At 49.0% G+C, this 18450-nt stretch overlaps 1 protein-coding gene across 9 annotated transcripts in view; it reads right to left on the bottom strand.

The window, feature by feature from the left end:
• The window catches only part of RSPO4 (R-spondin 4), a 151879-nt gene that overhangs the window by 30847 nt on the left and 102582 nt on the right, over window positions 1-18450 (bottom strand). Inside the window, exon 1 of one of the 9 annotated variants that reach the window (XM_037811043.1) lies at window positions 10553-10728. The exons of the other annotated variants lie outside the window; for them this stretch is intronic. Coding sequence (XP_037666971.1) covers window positions 10553-10631 — 79 coding nt within the window. The 5' untranslated portion in view covers window positions 10632-10728. Of the gene's footprint in view, window positions 1-10552; window positions 10729-18450 lie in introns of those variants that run through there. 9 annotated transcript variants of the gene reach the window in all.

Genomic DNA, 18450 nt, shown 5'->3' with positions numbered 1-18450 from the left:
CGGGGGTGCAAGAGAATAATCTTAAGTGACACGGACAAAGGCGTGCTCAGCCAGGGCAACCCGGCAAATGCAGGCGGATGGCGGAGGAAAAACCCGGAGCCCCCGCGGGGTCGCGCAAGCCGACTTCACCCGAGGCTGCAGGGCCGGGGAGTCTCCGGGGCGTCTCTTTCAGTCGCGGGTCCGAGCCCGCTGCTGCTGGGCCTGCCACGCCCTCAGGGCCCGGGGCCCAGCGAGGGCTGCACGGAGATGCGCTCAGGGCGCAGAAGACGGCGGCGCGCGCCCCGCCCCGGGGAGTTCAGGGGACGGCGAGCCCAGGAAGGCCCCGGCGCTCCACGGGCGGTTCCACGGGGACCGGGGGCGGCTGGGAGGGAGGGTCCGAGGCTCACAGCCTGGGGCGGGGAAGGGCTCCTTGTAAGTAAGACCCGACAGGACCTTGAGGCTGAACACCAAGAATAAAAACAGCGGACTTCAAGTTTAAAGCATCAAAATTAGCAATTTCTAGTCTTCAAAGGACGCAGATGGGAGCCAGACCAGAAAAACACATTTTCAGCGTCAAAAATCAGCAGGGGATTAATATGGAAGTAATACGGGAAAGTCTGCAAATTGACAAGAAAAAGTCAGGAAACCCAATAGAAAAGTGAGAAAAATAAAAATAAATTGTAATAAAAAAACTAAAGAAAGTAAAACTAAAACTTTAAAAATATGATGACTAAGTATTAAATAAAATAATGAACATTAATAAAAATTTAAAACTAGATGATCTTTAAAACAAAATTAAATGAATACTAAAAACTTAAATGTAAAATACAATGTGAAAATAAATCAAAATTAAAAAAATCTAAATATAAATTTAAGTAATTAAATTAAAATTGATTAAAATAACTTAAAATGAAAGAAAATTTCAATTAAATAAAAATTAAAAACAAGTGAAATAAATGATAAAAATAAAATTAAAAATAAGCAATTTATAACGATTTTAAAGTACATCAATAAAATCAAAATAAAATTATGAATACTGAATCTCTACATAATGTTCTTTTTCGCAGTTGCTAGGGTATTAGAATAGCTAGAAGGAAAGAACTGAAATGGTAGAACTACAATCCATAGCATTCTTTGAAGCTTGCAACTTGTTAAGCTGTAATTTGAAAGTCGTCACCTTTTTGTATATATGTTATATTTCACAATAAGGATTTAACTGAAACTATGGTACTGTAACCCATAACACTCTTTGAAATTTGCTCTCTATTTGTTAAATTGCACTTGGAAAAAAAACAAAATAAAATAAAACAACGCAAAACAAGAGCAGAGTCTTGCATGACTGATGCCGATAATGTGCTATGAATTAAGGAGTCTGATTGACTCAACCGCCTGTCAGAAGATGGGGAAGAGCAGAGGCGGAAGGAAAAAGCGTGTCCGAAAGGCAGCATCCAGCTGAGTTTCTCCAGCCCGGTGTGGGCAAAGGGCAGGATATCAGGTCCCACCACGGCCTCATCCACAAACAGCCGTCCCATCCTGTATACATTTATGTTGTGCCAGCACCACACACACCCGTTACATCCTTTGATCCTCACTACCACACTCTGAGGTCCACTTCCCAAGAGGGGTAAAGAGAGGCTCAGAGAGGATGGGTCACTGTGCCACAATCACACAGCACTTAGGACTACACTTTTCTCTGGATATGGGCTCCTCCGGGTGACCTTATGATACATTAGGCCTGCCAAGGACTCTCAGACAGTGCAGGGGCATCTCTGACTTCAGGCTTTCATGTTCTGGATGCTGGAAAGAGCCAAGCCCTCATCATACACAACAGCTATCACCGTTAATTGAGTACCTACTGTCTGCTGGGTAGGTTGCATGCATATTCTTTTTGATCTTCATAAGAAGTATCGTATTTGATATATGGTCATAAGATCATTTGTGATGTACACGTTATTGTTGCTCCCATTTTACAGATAGACCATGATATATTTTGGCCCAAACATGTAAGCAGCGGAGCTGGGAGCTGAGCCCACGCCTCTCACGGCCCAAATTCCACACTCCCTGCCTGGCAACAAACACTCCTGAGGGTCACTGATTGAGCACGTCCTATGTGCCAGGAAGTTGCTGCTGTCTGCTTTGTGCCCCATTTCACAAAGCAGTAAACCGAGGCACAGAAGGAAGAGATGACTTGCCCACAGTCACTCAGCCAGTGAGTGGCAGAACAGGATTTGACCCGCCAGCCAGGCAGCTGACCAGCCAAGCCTTCGTGACAGCCTGCCAGCCTCCCACCACTCTCTGGGACTTGCTAGAGACAGCTGTGCCCGCTTGCCAACACGAGCGCGGGCTCCCGAAGGGCTGTCACGACATTCCTGCTCTGCGTGATTCTGCCCTGGCAGATGTGGGCAACACAGCCAGGCTCCAGGGAAAGTGGAGGCTTCTGGCGAAAGGGAGTGGTTTCCCCGTGTGGTCTGGGCCCCCCAGGCTAGGGGATGCCTTTCTTTTGAGCTGGTGAAACAGAACCTCTCCACCCTCAACAGCGCATCGGAGCCTCCAGCGTGGCCACAGAGCGGGGGCTCTGTGAATTACGTGGCATCACTGCAAGAAATGACCCCGGGGCAGGCGGTTTGGGCCCAGCGAGGGGCAGCAGGACTGGGGAGATGGGAAACAGGCCATTCCCCACGGGACCTGGAGGAGCCAATTCCAACAGTGCGCCTCAGATGGAGCTGGCTGTTTTCAGGGCTAAGAAAGGAGGCTCTGGCCCAGGGACCGAGGGACCCATCCCAACCTTTCCCCATCCTGGACGTGTGTGCCCTCGGCAAGCTGAGCCTGGTGGCCTCATCTGCAGAATAATGGGGAGAAGTCTATGGTCAAACCACCTCATGTGGATGAGTTGGGAGAAGACCTGGAGTGGTGATTATGGAGCCAAGCTCTAGAATCAATGTCCTGGGTTTAAATCCTGGCTTTGACAAACAGACTTTGCTAAGCTATTGGATTGAAACATGAAATTGCTCATATCAGACAGGTTTGACCTACAAAAATGGCCGTTTCATATGCTTCAATTAATGCTTGTCTCAATTCAGTTTCCACCTCAGTAAAATGTGCATAATAAAAGCCCCCTCTCAGGGTTGCTGTGAGGATTAAGTAAGGCTGAGCAGCAACTGAGCTCAGTGGTTAGAATTTGGGCTTTGGGGCCAGCCAGGATTTTAGCCGTGGCTGTGTGGCTTTGGACAGATTACTTAACCTCTCTGTGCCACAGTTTTCTCTTCTGTAAAGTGGGGATAACAACAGTACCCACTGTTTAATCAGAGAACTTAATCAGTTAATATGTATGAAGTGCTCAGAACAGTGCCTAACATTATTAAAATAACAATGCAGCTGATATTTGGTGTAGAGTAAATGTTCAACTGTAAAACCAATTGAAGAGATTTTCTTAAACCTTTGATGCCAGTGACAGTTAAGCAGATTTAAAGAAAAATGCATATGGTTTTAGGACCATATGTGTAAGCAGATATATAGAAAACAAGTATATGTACACACATCATATATTAACAGGTGGGATTAGACATCAAATATGTCCCTAAAAATGATGACAAGTTAGGAAGGACCACACACATCCACCCAGCAATAAGAATAGCCTGATGCATTGTGGGGCCAACTTTGCTTCCCTAGCCAAAAAAATTCTTTAAAACAGAAATAAAAGTGTTAGGAAGGCAACAAACAAGCAAACTCTAAGCAAACAGGATCCTGGGCTCATTCTGCAGAGAGAGCCAAGGGCTGGATCTGCCATGGGGCATATGCTCCTGTGGGTTCATCATGCCCAGGGATGTTCTGTGGTTCCAAGGGTATCCACAGCCCAAGGCTCTGCAGGCAGGACCCCGCCCAGGTCTTAGCCAGTTCCCTCTCCTGGAATGAGGCCGAGCCACAGGGCCTGGGTGACTAGCTTGGCATCATCTGAGGAGGCCCCTGACCCTCAGCCGGCTTCTGATTATTAGCCCACCTCTGCAGACAGCCTTCTGTCTGTGAAAGCCCTTTTGATTCCATCATCTCATTTGACCTCTATCAAACCCTGGGAGAAAGACGAGGCAGATCAGACACTCCCGAATTACACAGGGGAAACCAAGGCTCTGAGAGGCTCTGAACCAGGACTGCCAGGCTCTGAGCAGGCTGTCTTCCTCTTGCCCCTGGTCTTTCCTGCACCCTCACCCCCACCCCCAGCTGGGTGGCTTTGGGCAAGGTGCTTCCCCACCCCGAGCCTCCATTTTTAAAAGCATTTGTCAAAGGTCTCAATTGGCCCTTTCAGACCAAACACTTCATGATGCTATGACCCTTCTCTACCACTCCAGAGAGAAAATGAAAGTTGAAATGGTCTGCAAACTATAACGTGCTGTACAAACGAGAGAGTGGTGAATGGCAGCATTCGATGGGTTTTCTGGGGAAGTCCACAGAAGGCAACATTTGCTCCTGCAGATTCCAGAATCGGGCAGACCCAAGTCACATGCGTATTTGCTGTGTGACCTTGGACAAGCCAGTTACCCTCTCTGAACCAGTGGGAGTGGGAGGACAACCAAATTCACTAGGCAGGTTGGGAGAGGATCAGCCTGAAAGGAACATGCAGTGCCTGGTGCTCCCTGGCTGCTCAGGAATGTCTGATGCAGGAGGAGATTTAGGGTCCCCGATCGGTCCTTCCACCTCCCAGGGGTTAAAATCCACACCCTTGGGAAGGCCACAGCTGTCAGATTCGGGGTGACCGGAAACGTGCATCTGAACTAAGAACCTGCAAAACATTCTGGAGAAGTTGCCAAGTATTGAATTGAAGCCATTTGGTGTTGGGGCAGGAGCTCGGGAGGCAGAATCCCCAGGTTCACACCCCAGCTCTGCTGCAGGCTTGCCGTGTCACCCACTGGGTCTCAGTCTCCTCGTCTCCTTGCAGACCCCAATTCCTACAGATGCTATGAGGACTACATTAGAATCCTGAAAAGGGTGGAGCACGAAGAACCAGCTCAACTGATGCAGTGGCTTCCACACTTTTTGGGCAGTGGTAAAATATACATTTTTATATCATCACCCAGTACACACGCTCATGAACACTCACAGGTGCACATGCACACATTCATTCACACCCTCACCCCACCCATCCATATGCTTGCACACATGCTCATTCGTACACACGCTCATGTGAATATGTAACCAAAACACATTTCTTGAAGCAATAATTAACCTTAACCCTTGCAACATCCTTTGATATTCTCGTTTCTTAAAAGGAGTTTGGCAAATGATAGCCCATGGGCCAAATCTGGCTCACAGCCTGTTTTTGTACAGCCTGTGAGGTAAGAGGTAAGACTGGTCTTGATATTTTAAAAGGATTGTTTAAAAAAAGAAGAAGAAAGACATACAATAAAGACTGTAGGTGCTCCCAGAACACCTAAAATATTTAATTTCTGGACCTTTAGAGAAAATGTTTCCTGACCCTATACTATTGTATCTTATTCTATACTGTCCCATGCCATTCTGTTCTGTCCCATTCATTCCATTCAAAAATGCTGGCTTCACTTATTAAATTGATTTCCTTGACCCATGAATGGGTTGCAAACCTAGATTTGAAAAACTTTGAATTAATTTGAGCTTCAGCTCTTTTCACTAGATGGAAGGTTGGATGAATAAGCAGTGGACTGACAGACAAGAAGAGGTAGACAGCACAATGAATAAAGTCACTTTATCTATGTGACACCTGGCCAAGAGGTGTCCCCTCGTTGAGTCTCAGATGCTCACTGAGACTGGGACCACCACTGACGTGCCCCTCCTGGTTGTCAAGGACCAGTGGGGTCCTGTCCATGCTGTTCTTACTGATGAACCATTCCTGACTGCCCAAGGAGACCCCCCAGCTCAGTGCCTGACCCAGAGGAGGGGCTCAACAAAGATCTCCAGGACGGTGGTGACAGGTGAGGGGCATCCGAGGCCCTCCACGGCCAGACTCGGCCCTGTCTGCAATCGGACCTCCACTTCTCCCCGCCACGCAGCCCCTTGACCCTTCCCACCTCCCCAGGCCCTCCCCTCCTCCTGCACGGTCTCCGGCCCCCAACCTGCTGCCACCGCTGCCTAACAAAATCCTATTCCAACCCTTTGATGAGGATCCTCTCAGATGCCTCGGCCTTGCAGCCCTTGGCTATTTGTTGACAGGATTCATGTCTATTTCTAGGTTCTGAGAAACACAGGCTTTGGAAGCTTCAAAATTCTGGGTCCACCTCCTGGCTCAGCCGCTGTGAGTTCCTGGACAGGTCATTGCCCTTGCTGAGCCTTGGTCCCCTTGTCTGGAAAATGGGTGACATGCAGCACCTCAGTGAGGGTGCACAGCCCCATGTGCAGAGCTCCTGGCACCTGGCCGCCCTCGTCAGGTAGCTACAAGGATCCCCTTTGGTGGCTGGGTAGGGCGGTTTGGGTGGCTTCAGTTCCTTGGCACCCAAGTGTGGCTTCAGAACTCACTGCAGAGGGAAAAGAGGTGGGTAGAGCTACTACTATTGACCACCTATGTGCCAAGTACTCTGCTTTCCTTTTCTCCACCAGCCTCTAATTTAACAAGAAACCCAGGCCCACAGGGGCAGAATGACTTGTCCAAGGAAGTCTGCACTGAGATAGAGACACCGTGCCTTCCCCTCAGCCCTCCTCACCCAGCTATCGCCCCTCACCCTACTCTTTAGGGACTCGTTTTCCCTTCTAGAACCACCCCTGATCTGCATCCAAACCTAGTTTCACCTGGACGCCTGTGTTTAGGGAGGCACACCTTGTTCTGGACCCAGCCATGGCCCTGACGTAGAGACAAGACACTCAGGTCTTCGTCCATCTCAGCACTGCCTCAGACACCGGCCTTGTCTGGACCTCACCCTCAGCTTCCCCATCTGGGCATGGGGCGTGTGCCTGCCTTGCCCTCCACACAGGGCTTTGGAGTTTACAAAGAATTATACTCATTCTACCTATCAGCCTCTGAAGTGGGTGCTGCCACCCTTATTTTACAGATAAAGAAAAAGAGGCTCAGAGAGGGGAGGAGGTTAGCCTGAGGCCACACAGCAAGAAAGAGGCAGAGGTGAGATTCATCTCATGTGTAACCCCCAAGTCCAGGGGGGCTTCCCACTCTGCATAAAATGGGAAGGGGGAGAGGATGAGTCTTTTTGAGGCACCTATCGTGCACCTTTGGGCACCTTCCCTCAAACTACCCAAAGAGGTAGGTCCAGATGCGGAAACCACAGCTCAGAGAAGGCAGGTGGTCTGCCCAAGGTCACACGTCTACACAGAAGACGGCTCAGAATTTGAACCGGGGCTACCTGAATTCCAGAGCTCCTCCCTCTGCCCCTTGCTGCCTCAGGTCTAGAAGGATCTAAAAGTGCCAGGAGAATGTGAGGGACCCTTGCTGCTGTCAAGCCCCCTCTCCGAGGGGCCCTGGATATGTGGGGAAGACAGTCACCATCTGGCTTCTCGGCGTTGCCTAACAAGCCTCCAGATCGTGGCGCGGCGGGTGCAGACCCTGCCAGGCTTCCCCCACACCAGGATACCCCAAGCATGCTTCAAGAGAAACGTCCCCATCTGGTTCTGATTCATTTACACTTAATTAATCAATATGTTGTTTGGTAAGAGACACTTGAGACCCAAGAACCTTTCTCAAGCCTTTTCTTTCATTCTTTCTTGCCTTAGAAACAGAAAAATTGGGTTTCATCAAAAAAGAGTGAGGCTAGAGCCTGAAGAAGCAAGGGTCTGCGGGGACCAGGCCTGAGGGTGACAGTTCAGGCCTGGCGACCAGCGGGTCATTCCTTCCGACCTCGTGGATGAGGTTGGAGGCTGAGGCCAAGGCCCGGGGAGGAGCCGGCAGAGAACCACTCACCTTGGCACGCTCAAGGTTCCCAACACAGAGCCTGGCACAGAAGCCACCCTATAACACTTGTTGAATGAACAAATTAATGAACAAATCCCTGCCAATACCTAGGTGCATCCAGGACACATTCTCCTGCCAAATTTAATCCAGTATGTCAAAGCTCTAGTGGCTCTCATGCAGAATTTTCCAAGCAGGATTTTCAATAGCCTCATGACAAAATGGTCACAGAAATGTAACAAGTTTGGGAAAATTCACAGTCTATCTCCACCTCTTCACAATGTACAGAAGCACAATAAAGGCTCTGATAAGTCCTGCAGTCAAGAAATCTGCTTAACCCAGCATTTTCTAAACACATTTGGCCAGGACTCCTAAGAACACCTTGCAGAATATGCTATAGGAAGGGTTGGTCTAATCCCCATACCCTGGAGCCAAAGGGGAAACAGAGGCCACAGCTGTGGGGGAGTGGGGACTCACCAAAGGTCACACAGCATGAGTGGCTGGGAGTGGGATGGGAATCTATGGTTGGGGTCCCCTAGTTCCAGGCACTACACCCAACAGATAAATGGAACCACAAGCCTCTCTCTGAAAATGCTGAGTATGTATGTGTTGCAGGGGCAGGAGATCAGCTAGTGGGGAGAAGGTCTCTGAGACCCCTTACCAAGCTGGGGCAGCATAAGGAGCAGCCATTCCCCAACCTCCTCACTGAGCTCCTGGGGAGGTAGTGATGAGCTGAGGATGGGGGGAGAGATTCGAATTTTCCCTTGTCCTTCTTAAATCTTCTTTTAGGATGGGGTGGGAGGGTCTTTTTAGAACTAAGAAGAATCTTAAAGATCTTCTAAACCGGCTGCTCTTCAGATGGGGAAACTGAGGCCCTGAGAAGGGAAGACCAACACAGCTAAGGAGACAGCTTCTCAGAGTCATGTCAGACAGCTGGGGGTTTGAGGCCTGCTTTGCTACACACTCACTATGCAATCTTGGACAAGTCAGTTCCCCTCTCTGAACCTCTGTTTCCTCATCCACAAAAATGAGGGCAAGAGCATCCTTCCCCCGAACAGGCTATAATGAGCAGCCAAGGATATAGTAGACGGGAAATGAGAATGATTAATACTTCCAAGAGCTCACTAGGAAGCTGGTGTTCTGCTAACCATTTAACACACAAACTAATTCGTTTAGTCCCAACCACAGCTTTCCCACAAGTTGGGAACTTACAGTTACTATTTCCATTTTAAAGATGAGTCAATGAGCGGAAATTTTAAATTCTTTTTTTTCTTGGTCTTTTTAGAAATGAGAAAGACAGACCCTCTGATGGGTAAACTGAGACTTGGAGAGGCAAAATGACTTCCCCAAGGTCACTCAGCTGGTAAACAGGGAAAGCTGATTGAACCGTTGCAGGCTGGCTCCAGAGCCATGCTCTTCACCACTACACAAAGGCCATCCACAGAGGAGCATCCCCATGGGGTCCCAAACTCTCCCAGCTCACCTGAAGCCCACTCGCCTCTCTACTCCCTTGGTCCCTATGTCTAGTCACCAGAGCTTAGAGCTCTGGGGCCACAGTCGCCCCCATCCAATCCCACCTCCCATTTCTCCCACAAGCCTCTCCCTGCTTCCTGCTTCAATCCCAGGAGTGGTTTTGTCCATATAAGGATTTTCACTCAAATAGCATAGAAGTCCCCCAAGGGTAAGCCATCCTCCCACCCCTCTGCCCCGTTAGTCTTGCTCAGGTCCCACACCACAGCTGGAAAGAGAGAAGGCACCAAATCTTCCACTGACCTGCCGTATAACTTAGCAAAGTTACTTCACTTCTCTGAGCCTTGGTGCCTCGACTTGGTATAATTGGGATGAACCCTTGTCAGGAGGATGTGTGTGGAAAACCAGTGGCTCAATGACAGGCATCCGGCTGCTGATTTGCAATCTAGAAACCCAGAGGGACATAAACTCACCTACAGGGGACAATGACTCCCAGATAGGCACTGTGACACTGGACCCCAGTGTGAGGGTCTCAGGGACCCCTGGCTTTGTGTGCCAGCCACGTTTATAATCTGAACTTTTTTTCATCTTCCCAGTGGCCCTAGGAGTCAAGCTAGAAAAACCGAGGCACTCAGAGAGGCTGGGCTTTGTCAAGGTCTTCCCCAGAGTAAGTGAACTCGAACTCAGGTCTTGTTGCACTTACAACAGCTCAAGTCCTCATCAGAAAGGCAGCTCCACTGGGGATCACTGCCTTCTCGGAGGTCAGGTCAGACTACGAGTCAGGGTTAGCGATGGGGCAGGGACTTGGGCATCTGGACTCCCAGCCCAGGGCTCTTTATGTCACTTCCTGGCTCAGCATGGATGCTTGGGATGGCTTCTAAGCCACTACCTCTGTCTGCTAGCTCCATGCTCTCCAGACTGGTAGTTGAGGCTTCTTGTTTCTGCATGGAGCCCCCCTCCTTCCTCCCAGCAATGCTGCTAGTATGACGGGTGGAGTGGGGATGGGTAGTGCAAGAGCCCTGTCAGCCCCTTCCCTCCTTGGAGAGCTCCCTTGATTCAGTTTGCTCAACGACTCTCTTACCTAATGCCTTGGGGTCTCAGTCTGCCCATCAGCAAAATGGAACTGTCACCGCATCTGGAAGAGCCAGCGCTCCAGGGTGTCCTGGCATATACCCCAAGGACCTTTCCCCCGGGCCTGCCCCGCTGCGCTTGCCCTGGCCACCCTGCCCCGGCCGCCACTCCTACCTTGCTTCTTCCTTCGGTTCAGGGCGAGCATGTCCACGGCATGGGCAACCAACAGCAGCAGGCAGAGTGGCGCCCGCATCTGGGCAGCCTGGTCGGGACGGCCGCGGGGGCTCCTGGCACCCAGGCGGCGCCTGCGGGGGCTCCCCGGGCGGCCCGACGGCCCGGCGGCGACCCGGAGGCGGCGCGGCGAGGAGGCTGCTCGGCGCGCGTCGGGCGCATCCGCGGGGCGCGGCGTCGGTCCGGCCGCCTGGGACCCGCGGTCAGCCAAGGGGCCCGCCGCCAGGTCGAGTGAGGGCGGCTGGCGGAGCTCGGGCACTGTCCTGGCGGGGAGGAGCCGGCGGGCGGGGGCGGCGCATTAACCCGCTCTCGGCCGGCGCCGCGCGGGGGGTCGCCCAGGACCGGGTTCAGGCTGTTCCCGCGGTTCGTGGGCTTGCGTCGTGTGCGCCCCTGCGCACTGCCCTGCTCACCCAGCCAGACGGAGGTACACGTACACACACACACACACACACACACACACACACACACACACACACTCTCTCTCTCTCTCTCTCTCTCTCTCTCTCTCACTCAGGTAGAGACGCACGGAGGACACACAGAAACTCTGCGCCCCCACTCCTACCCTCCGGTTTCACACACACACACACACACACACACACACTCTCTCTCTCTCTCTCACTCAGGTAGAGACGCACGGAGGACACACAGAAACTCTGCGCCCCCACTCCTACCCCCCGGTTTTCTCTCTTCCCTTTCCTTGTGTATTGGTACCGGGGACGCAGGAGAAATTCCTGTTTGTCTCTTTCTGTCTGCCTCCCCTTCCCAGATTTGGCTGTCTCTCCCCCAGACCTCGGTCTGTTTTTCCTTATTTCTCTTTTGCCAGTGTTCTCCCGCAGGCTCACTCCCTCTCTTCTCCGTCTCCCCTAGCCTCCACCTCACCTCTCTCCTGCGGGGTGGGACGTGTGCTCCCGGCTCCGCCCCCCGGCCCGGCCCTCTTAGCTTTCTGCTCCTGCTCTGTCTTTCATGAGAGCCCTGGGCCCTTTCTGGCCGCTGACCCAGAGTGTTTCCTGGGCAGCCCGAGGAGAGCCTCTGAGCTTTACTCAAAATGACCAATTTCCCGGCACCTCATAAATTGGCTTGTGATGGCGCTGGGGACCTGGACTGTGTTTTCTCTGACCTTATCACCGGGGCTGGGAGCAGCTGGTTTGATTTTAACCTTTTCGGAGCCAAATCCCTCCTTCCGCCCAACATCATGCTCCGGCTTCCTCTCCCCTACCCAGTAACAACAACAGTCATTTTGGAGGCCTGTGTGCTGGGTGTTGTGCTTACACGTAACATCATCTTCCAAACTCCACGTGAGGTCCTAGTCTTATCAGCTCAACTTTCTAGGAGAGGAAAGGGAAGCTGAGAGAGGCTAGTGACTAGCAGAAGGCACACAGCAGCAGGTCAAAGGTCTGCCTGGGTCTAGCGTCCACCATCCACTCTCTTAGCCACCATGCAGGGTACGATCTTCTTAGAAGGGAAGGAGCCTTGGACACCCAGGGGGAACTTACCCCTGACACTTTCCCGCTGAACACATCTCTCCTTTTCCTATGCATGTGGCTTGGCCAATAAAGAAAGGATGGTAAATGCTGGCGCGTCCTTCTCCAGCCCCTTCACCCCAAACTTAGAGAGTCCCCAAGAGCAATGGAGGCATTTGAAGGCATGTCATTGGGAGGGAAGTGCATGCAGAGTGGGGCAGCCAAAGGTTCAGTCACGGCCTGGCGGCTCCTTTTGCTCCATGAACACGGGCAGACAACCCCAGGATCTTGGTGGAATGTCAGAGCCAGCCCGTCCAAGCCTCTCCACTTCACAGATGGGACACAGAGGCCCTGAGTCTGAGGGTGCCTGGTTTAGGCAGCCCAGCAAGTCGACGGCAGAACTGGGACAGTCATCCAGGCATCCCAGCGTGGTCTGTTCCACCTCTTCAATCTCTGTCCTCTCCCCTCCCCTACCCTTGCCCTTTAACCCCAGAGCTTTCTGCTCCTTGCAGTATTTCACAAACACCTCCATGCCTCCCACACCTCTGTGCTTTCATGGTTCTGAGGCCTCTCCCTGGAATGCCTGCTCACATCCTGTCCCTCTTCTCCACGGATGCATACAGGATCTGGCCCAGGCATGCCCCTCAGCCTTGCAGCCTTCCTTGGTTCCAAGGTCAGATCCAGTGCGTCCTCTGGGCTCCGAAGACCCCTTATCACAGCCCCCATCAGACCAGGTGGTAGCAATGGATGTGTCTGCCCCTCTCTCTAAACTGAACTCTCTGAGCCCAGAAACAGGATCCTATCCGGCTCTCTGGGGCCCAGCACATAGCCTGACTCAGAGCAGGTGCTCAGTATGTTTGTAGAAGAATGAAGGAATAATGAATGAATGAACAAATTCTCCAGATGCAGGAATCTCCCAGCCTGTACACAGCATGTAAGTACTTGTAGAAATCAAGTGGCCCTAGAAGATCAAGCTTCAGGAAATTTGGAAGTCAGTCCCCACCCACCCAACTGCAGTCCTGAGTTTTCCAAACTCCAAAGGGAAGCTGCCCCCATATGGGAAGAACGATGTGCCCCTCCTCACTCCCTCTGCTCCAGCTACTCAGACCCCTTCCTGCTCCTCAAATTCCTCAGTCACATCCCTCAGCAGGGCCTTTTGCTGTTCCCTCTGCCTGGAAAATCCCTCCCCAGATATCCTCAGGGCTTGTCTCTGCTTAAGGTTGCCTTCTCAGAGAGGCCCTCCCTGACCACCCCAGACAAAATAGAACATCCCTTTGCTTTACCCTCATCCTACTTTAGTCTCCTTCAAGGTACCAAGCCCCAGCTGGCCTCTTGTTCATGTCTGTGACTTGCTAGTCTGTGAGTTCCACAAGGGCAGGGATGATCTATTTTATCTCTGTGTGCCTGCCACATAAAGTGCTTGATGGATATTGGCAAATTGAAAAAACGAATAAGGAAATGAATGAATAAGCACTCGCTCATTTCCTGATTACTGCGGGACGCTGAGTATTTCCTCCTCTCATGGCCTCAGTTTCCCCATTTGTTGAATGCACAGGTGGGATTTTGCATTTTCTGAGAACCCTTCCAGTCATTCCAGAATCCAATATTTCTAGGGTTCCAAGGGCCAGAACTCAGGCCCCCATCCTACTCCAGGATGCTCAGCACGTCTTGGGTTCTCTGTGGCTGTGGGGGGCTGTGTGGGCATCCGAGAATGCAATCCAGTTCCCTACTCCCCCAAAATAGGCTCCCAGGGGGAACTGGGGCCAGTGGTGCTGATAGCATTCTCAGGAGGTATGCATACAAGGGGTGTCAATTCAGGAACGGCTGGACACTGTCAGAAACAGATTACAGCTGGAATAATGGCTGCAGCACATGCTCCTGATCAGCAAATCCTTTTCTTCCATGGGATGAGTTGGGACTCAGGTTCCTTCTAGCTTGTGTTTGGTCATGCTCAGTACAGGACTCAAAGGTCACTGTGGAAGGGCGGGGCATGGAGGACCACCTACAGGAGGTGCGGTGTACATCCGCCCACATCCCATTGGCCGGAACGCAGTCACATGGCCACAGCTACCTGCAAGGGAGGCTGGAGAGTGTAGTCTAGCTATGTGCTCAGGAGGAAAAGCAAAAGGGTTTGGTGAACATCTGGCCAGTCTGTCATATTGAACCACCTCATTTCTTGCCCTGATGGTGCAGTAACTCCTTCCTGCATCTGCTCTGGCCTCAGCAGGTGCTTCTCCCTAAATACCTGAGGACCTGGGTTTTACCTCTAGGGGAAGCTGAATCTCCTCTTCAGAGCTACAAGGGCTGCAAAATGGACCCTACGAGGGCAACCAACTGTCCTGGGTTGCCAGGGATTGATGGGTTCCCTGGGATGCAGTTTTATCACATGCATAGCTTCCAAACATGTAACTGTACCATTATGACAACACATTCCTCAGGCTATCCCTTTATAGCCACCCCCACTCCCTTCCCTTCCATCCCTAACCCCTGGCAACCACTAATCTGTGCTCTACTTCCATAATTGTTTTTAAATAAATATGATATGGTGGAGTCATGCAGTGTATGTCCTTTTGAGAGTGTCTTTTTTTTTCAATTTGAGATTCATCCGAGTTTTTCTTTGTATTAATCATTTGTTGTTTTTTACTGCTGGGTAGTATTCCCTGGGGTGGATGTACTATAGTTTGTTGAAGGACATTTGGATAATTTACGGTTTGGGCTGTTAAGTATAAAGCTGCTATGGACATTCATGTACAAGTCTCTGTATACACTCTTCGGTGAAATGTTGGTGCATGTCTTTTTTGTTTTTTTTCCATTTTTAATTGGATTGCTGTTTATTGTTGAGTTTTAAGAGATTTTTATAAATTCTAGATAGAAGTCTTTTAGCAGATACATAATTTACAAATATTTTTTCCTAGTCTGTAATTTCTTTTTGTCCTTTTGCTGAGCAAAGATTTTAAAATTTTGATGCGGTCCAACTTATCAGTTTTTCCTATCATGGATCATGCTTTTGGTGTCAATTCTAAGAACTTTTTTCCTAGTCCCAGCCCTCAATTATCTTCTCCTGTGTTTTTTTTCTAGAAATTTTATAGTTTTATGTCATATATTTAAGTCCATGACCAATTTTGAATTAATTTTTGTATAAGGTGTAAGATTTAGGTCAAGGTTTGTTTTTTTGCCTACGAATATCCAATTGCCCCAGCACCATTTGTTAAAATGGTTACCCTACCTCCATTGATTTGCATTTGCTCCTTTGTCAAAAATCAGTTGGCTGTAATTTTGTGTATCAATTTTTGAGTTTTCTGTTCTGTTCCATGGACTATGTGTCTATCCCTTTGCCAATACCACACTGTTTTCATTATTGTAGCTATATAATAAATCTTGAAATTGTGTAGACTGATTTCTCCCACTTAATTCTTCTTTATCAAAATTGTTTTAGATATTATAGTTCTTTTACCTTTCCATAAATTTTTACAATAATCTTGTCCATATCTACAAAAGAATCTTGCTGGGATTTTGATCAGAATTACATTAAATGTGTAATCTATTTGGAGAGAATTAGCATCTCTACTCTGCTGAGTCTTCCAGTCCATGAACATGGTATGTCTCTCCATTTATTTAGATTTTTAAAAATATATTTTTTATCAATGCTTTGTGGTTTCTAGCATACAAGTACCATATGTGCTTTGTTAGATTTATGCCTAAGTATTTATTTTTCCCCTAACCATTATAAATGTTACTATATTTTGTGTAAATTTCAGTGCCCACTATTCACTTCTATAATATAGAAATACAATTGATTTTTGTATGCTGATTTGTATCCTAGACCTTGCTGAACTCACTTACTAGTTCTTGGAGTATTTCGTAGATTCCTTGGGTTTTTCAACATAGACAATCATGTTACTTGCAAACAGGGACAGTTTTATTAGTTTTATTTCTTCCTTTCCTATGTGTATGCCTTTTGTTTCCTTTTCCTGCTTATTGAACTGGCTAGAAATTCCAGCCCCATGTTGAATAAGAGTTGTGAGAGCAGACATCTTTGCCTTGCTCAGAAAGCATTCAGTCTTTCACCATTAAGAATGATGTTAGCTGTAGGGTGTAATTTTTTAGATGCTCATTATCAAGTTCAAGAAGTTCCTCTCCATTGCTGTTTTTCTGAGAGTTTTTATTATGAGTAGGTGTTAATTTTTAAATACCATGGAATTCCCCCTCTAGATTGTTGCTTCTGTCCTCCCATCTCTGTCAAAGTCTTATTCTTGACCTACAGAGGTTGAGCTCTAGGCTACTCCACCCCTGAGTCCTTGCCTCCTGCCCCACAAAGCCCTGGGCATTCTGTCCGGTTCACTTTTGAGGAGGAGGTGGCTTATGTACCCCCACTAGATGGAAAACTTCTTTGGAGGCAGGTATGGGGCTGAGTCCAGCACTGGGACAGAAAAAGGACCAGTCTGATGGGGCTGCAAACTCAAGCTTTGGATTTAGACCAGCTTAGGACCCAGTCCCAGTTCTTCCCCTCACAGCTGTATGAGTCCAGTTTACTCAAATGCCCCAAGTCTGAGCTTCCCCTTCTGTAAAATAGGGATGCTAGAATCAACTTCCCAGGCTAGTCACAAGAATTAGGGATGCTGAGTGCTGGGCCCAGTGAGAGTAGGATGGGAAAGAATGAAGAACACAGAATTTAGGGAGGTAGTTCTGGATTGGAATTCTGTCCCCACCAATCCTTTCCTGCCTACATATGGGTTTGATCACTAATCTGTGCCTTGAGTTTTCTCATCGATTGAGGGATAACGATAATAGTGTCTGTCCCAGTCACGTTGGCACCCACCTGTATCCCCTCTGTGTCCCCAAGGCTGCTGGACTCTGATTCTCTGCTTGAGGGTGAGCTTGCTCGGTGGGCTGGATAGGATGCTAGAGAGTTACTCTCAGAAGTAGTTCTCTACCAATGATGGACAAATACCTCAACTCCCTCATTCCTTGGGCAGGATAGCCCTGAGGCATGTTCTACTCTGTCTCCCAAAGCTCCCCAGAGCTACTGAACTTCAGTTGCCCAAGGAGTAACTGTCTTCATAACTCTCTCTTCATGGACTGCCTTACCTTCCACTTTACTTTCTTATTCCCCAGCTTATGTTTCCTGGGGATTTATGTTTTAAATCTTTGTCTCAGGGTCTGCTTGTGGGTGATTCCAAACCAAAACAGTATCTTACTGATTCTCATGATAACCTGTGAGGCTGCGAAGGTAAAACTTAGACCACAGCCTGGCCCAAAGTAAGTTCTCACTAGACAACTATTACTATTTGTGACTTAGTTTCATTATCTATAAAACAGAGGCATTGAGCCACCCACCCCTTCCTTTGGACTTTCATCGTGCTCTCCTCTTAAATCACAACCTCTACAACCTCCATCTTAATTCTTCAGTTCATATGGTTTTTATCCCAAGGGAAGGAAAACAGGCTTGTCCCGGGGATACTGGTGCAGACAAAGGAGCTGCCTCAAGCCAGCTGCCCCTCCCTCGAGAACCCCAGTGGAATCACAGCCTCCATGGCGGTTTGGGTGGTTGTTTTTTTAATACCAGTGTGAAATAAATTGAAAAATTACCCATAAAATACAGGTTTTCAGCAGCTGGCCTGAAATTTCTTTCCATAAACAAACAAGTTTAAAGAGATGCCTTAATGCCACCCGCCAACGCCTCCCATGACATTTTATGTCCCTCTGTGGGAGTGGGGTCTGCTGGGAGACTCAGCCTCCTGGGCAAGGGAGACTGCTGGGTCAGCCCTATAGGCCTTTGGGCTGATTTGCATCTCTCTCCCCTGTCTGTCTGCTCCACAAAGAACCCCCAGATTCACCTCCCCAGTCCTTCAGTTCTTATACTCAACACAGACTTGGAGCCAAACTGCCTGAGTTTTGAGTCCAAGATTTCCTACTTATTAAGTGTGACTTTAAGCAAGTTACTCAACCTATCTCTGCCTCAGTTTCCCCCTCTAAAAATAGGGATAATATTAATACCTACTTCTTAAGGTTATTTGAGGATTAAATTAGTTAAATATACATGAAGCTCTTAGGACAGCACCTGGCACAAGCCTAGGCTGTGTAACTGTTAGCTATTATTAGTTTTATATGCAAAAGAAAACTAGGATAGAAGATGCAGTGGGAAGCTTAGTAACATTTGGACTTTCCCACAGTGAGCCTTCTTTGGGGTTTCTTCTGGGATGTTTATTACACATCTGCATAGCACCCTGAGTATGCAAAGCCTGCTGACATCCATTATTTTAGCTGGCCTAACATTTAACTATGGAAGGATTCAGGATTCATTTTCTCTGTTTCTAGAAAAGGAAACTAAGGTCTAGTGGGTGCACTGACTCACCCATGGTCTCAGGAAACGATATAGTC

This window comes from Choloepus didactylus, chromosome 19 (assembly GCF_015220235.1).
Source record: "Choloepus didactylus isolate mChoDid1 chromosome 19, mChoDid1.pri, whole genome shotgun sequence".
In the NCBI taxonomy this organism is placed as follows: Eukaryota; Metazoa; Chordata; class Mammalia; order Pilosa; family Megalonychidae; genus Choloepus; species Choloepus didactylus.
This window is presented reverse-complemented; position numbering and strand designations above follow the sequence as displayed.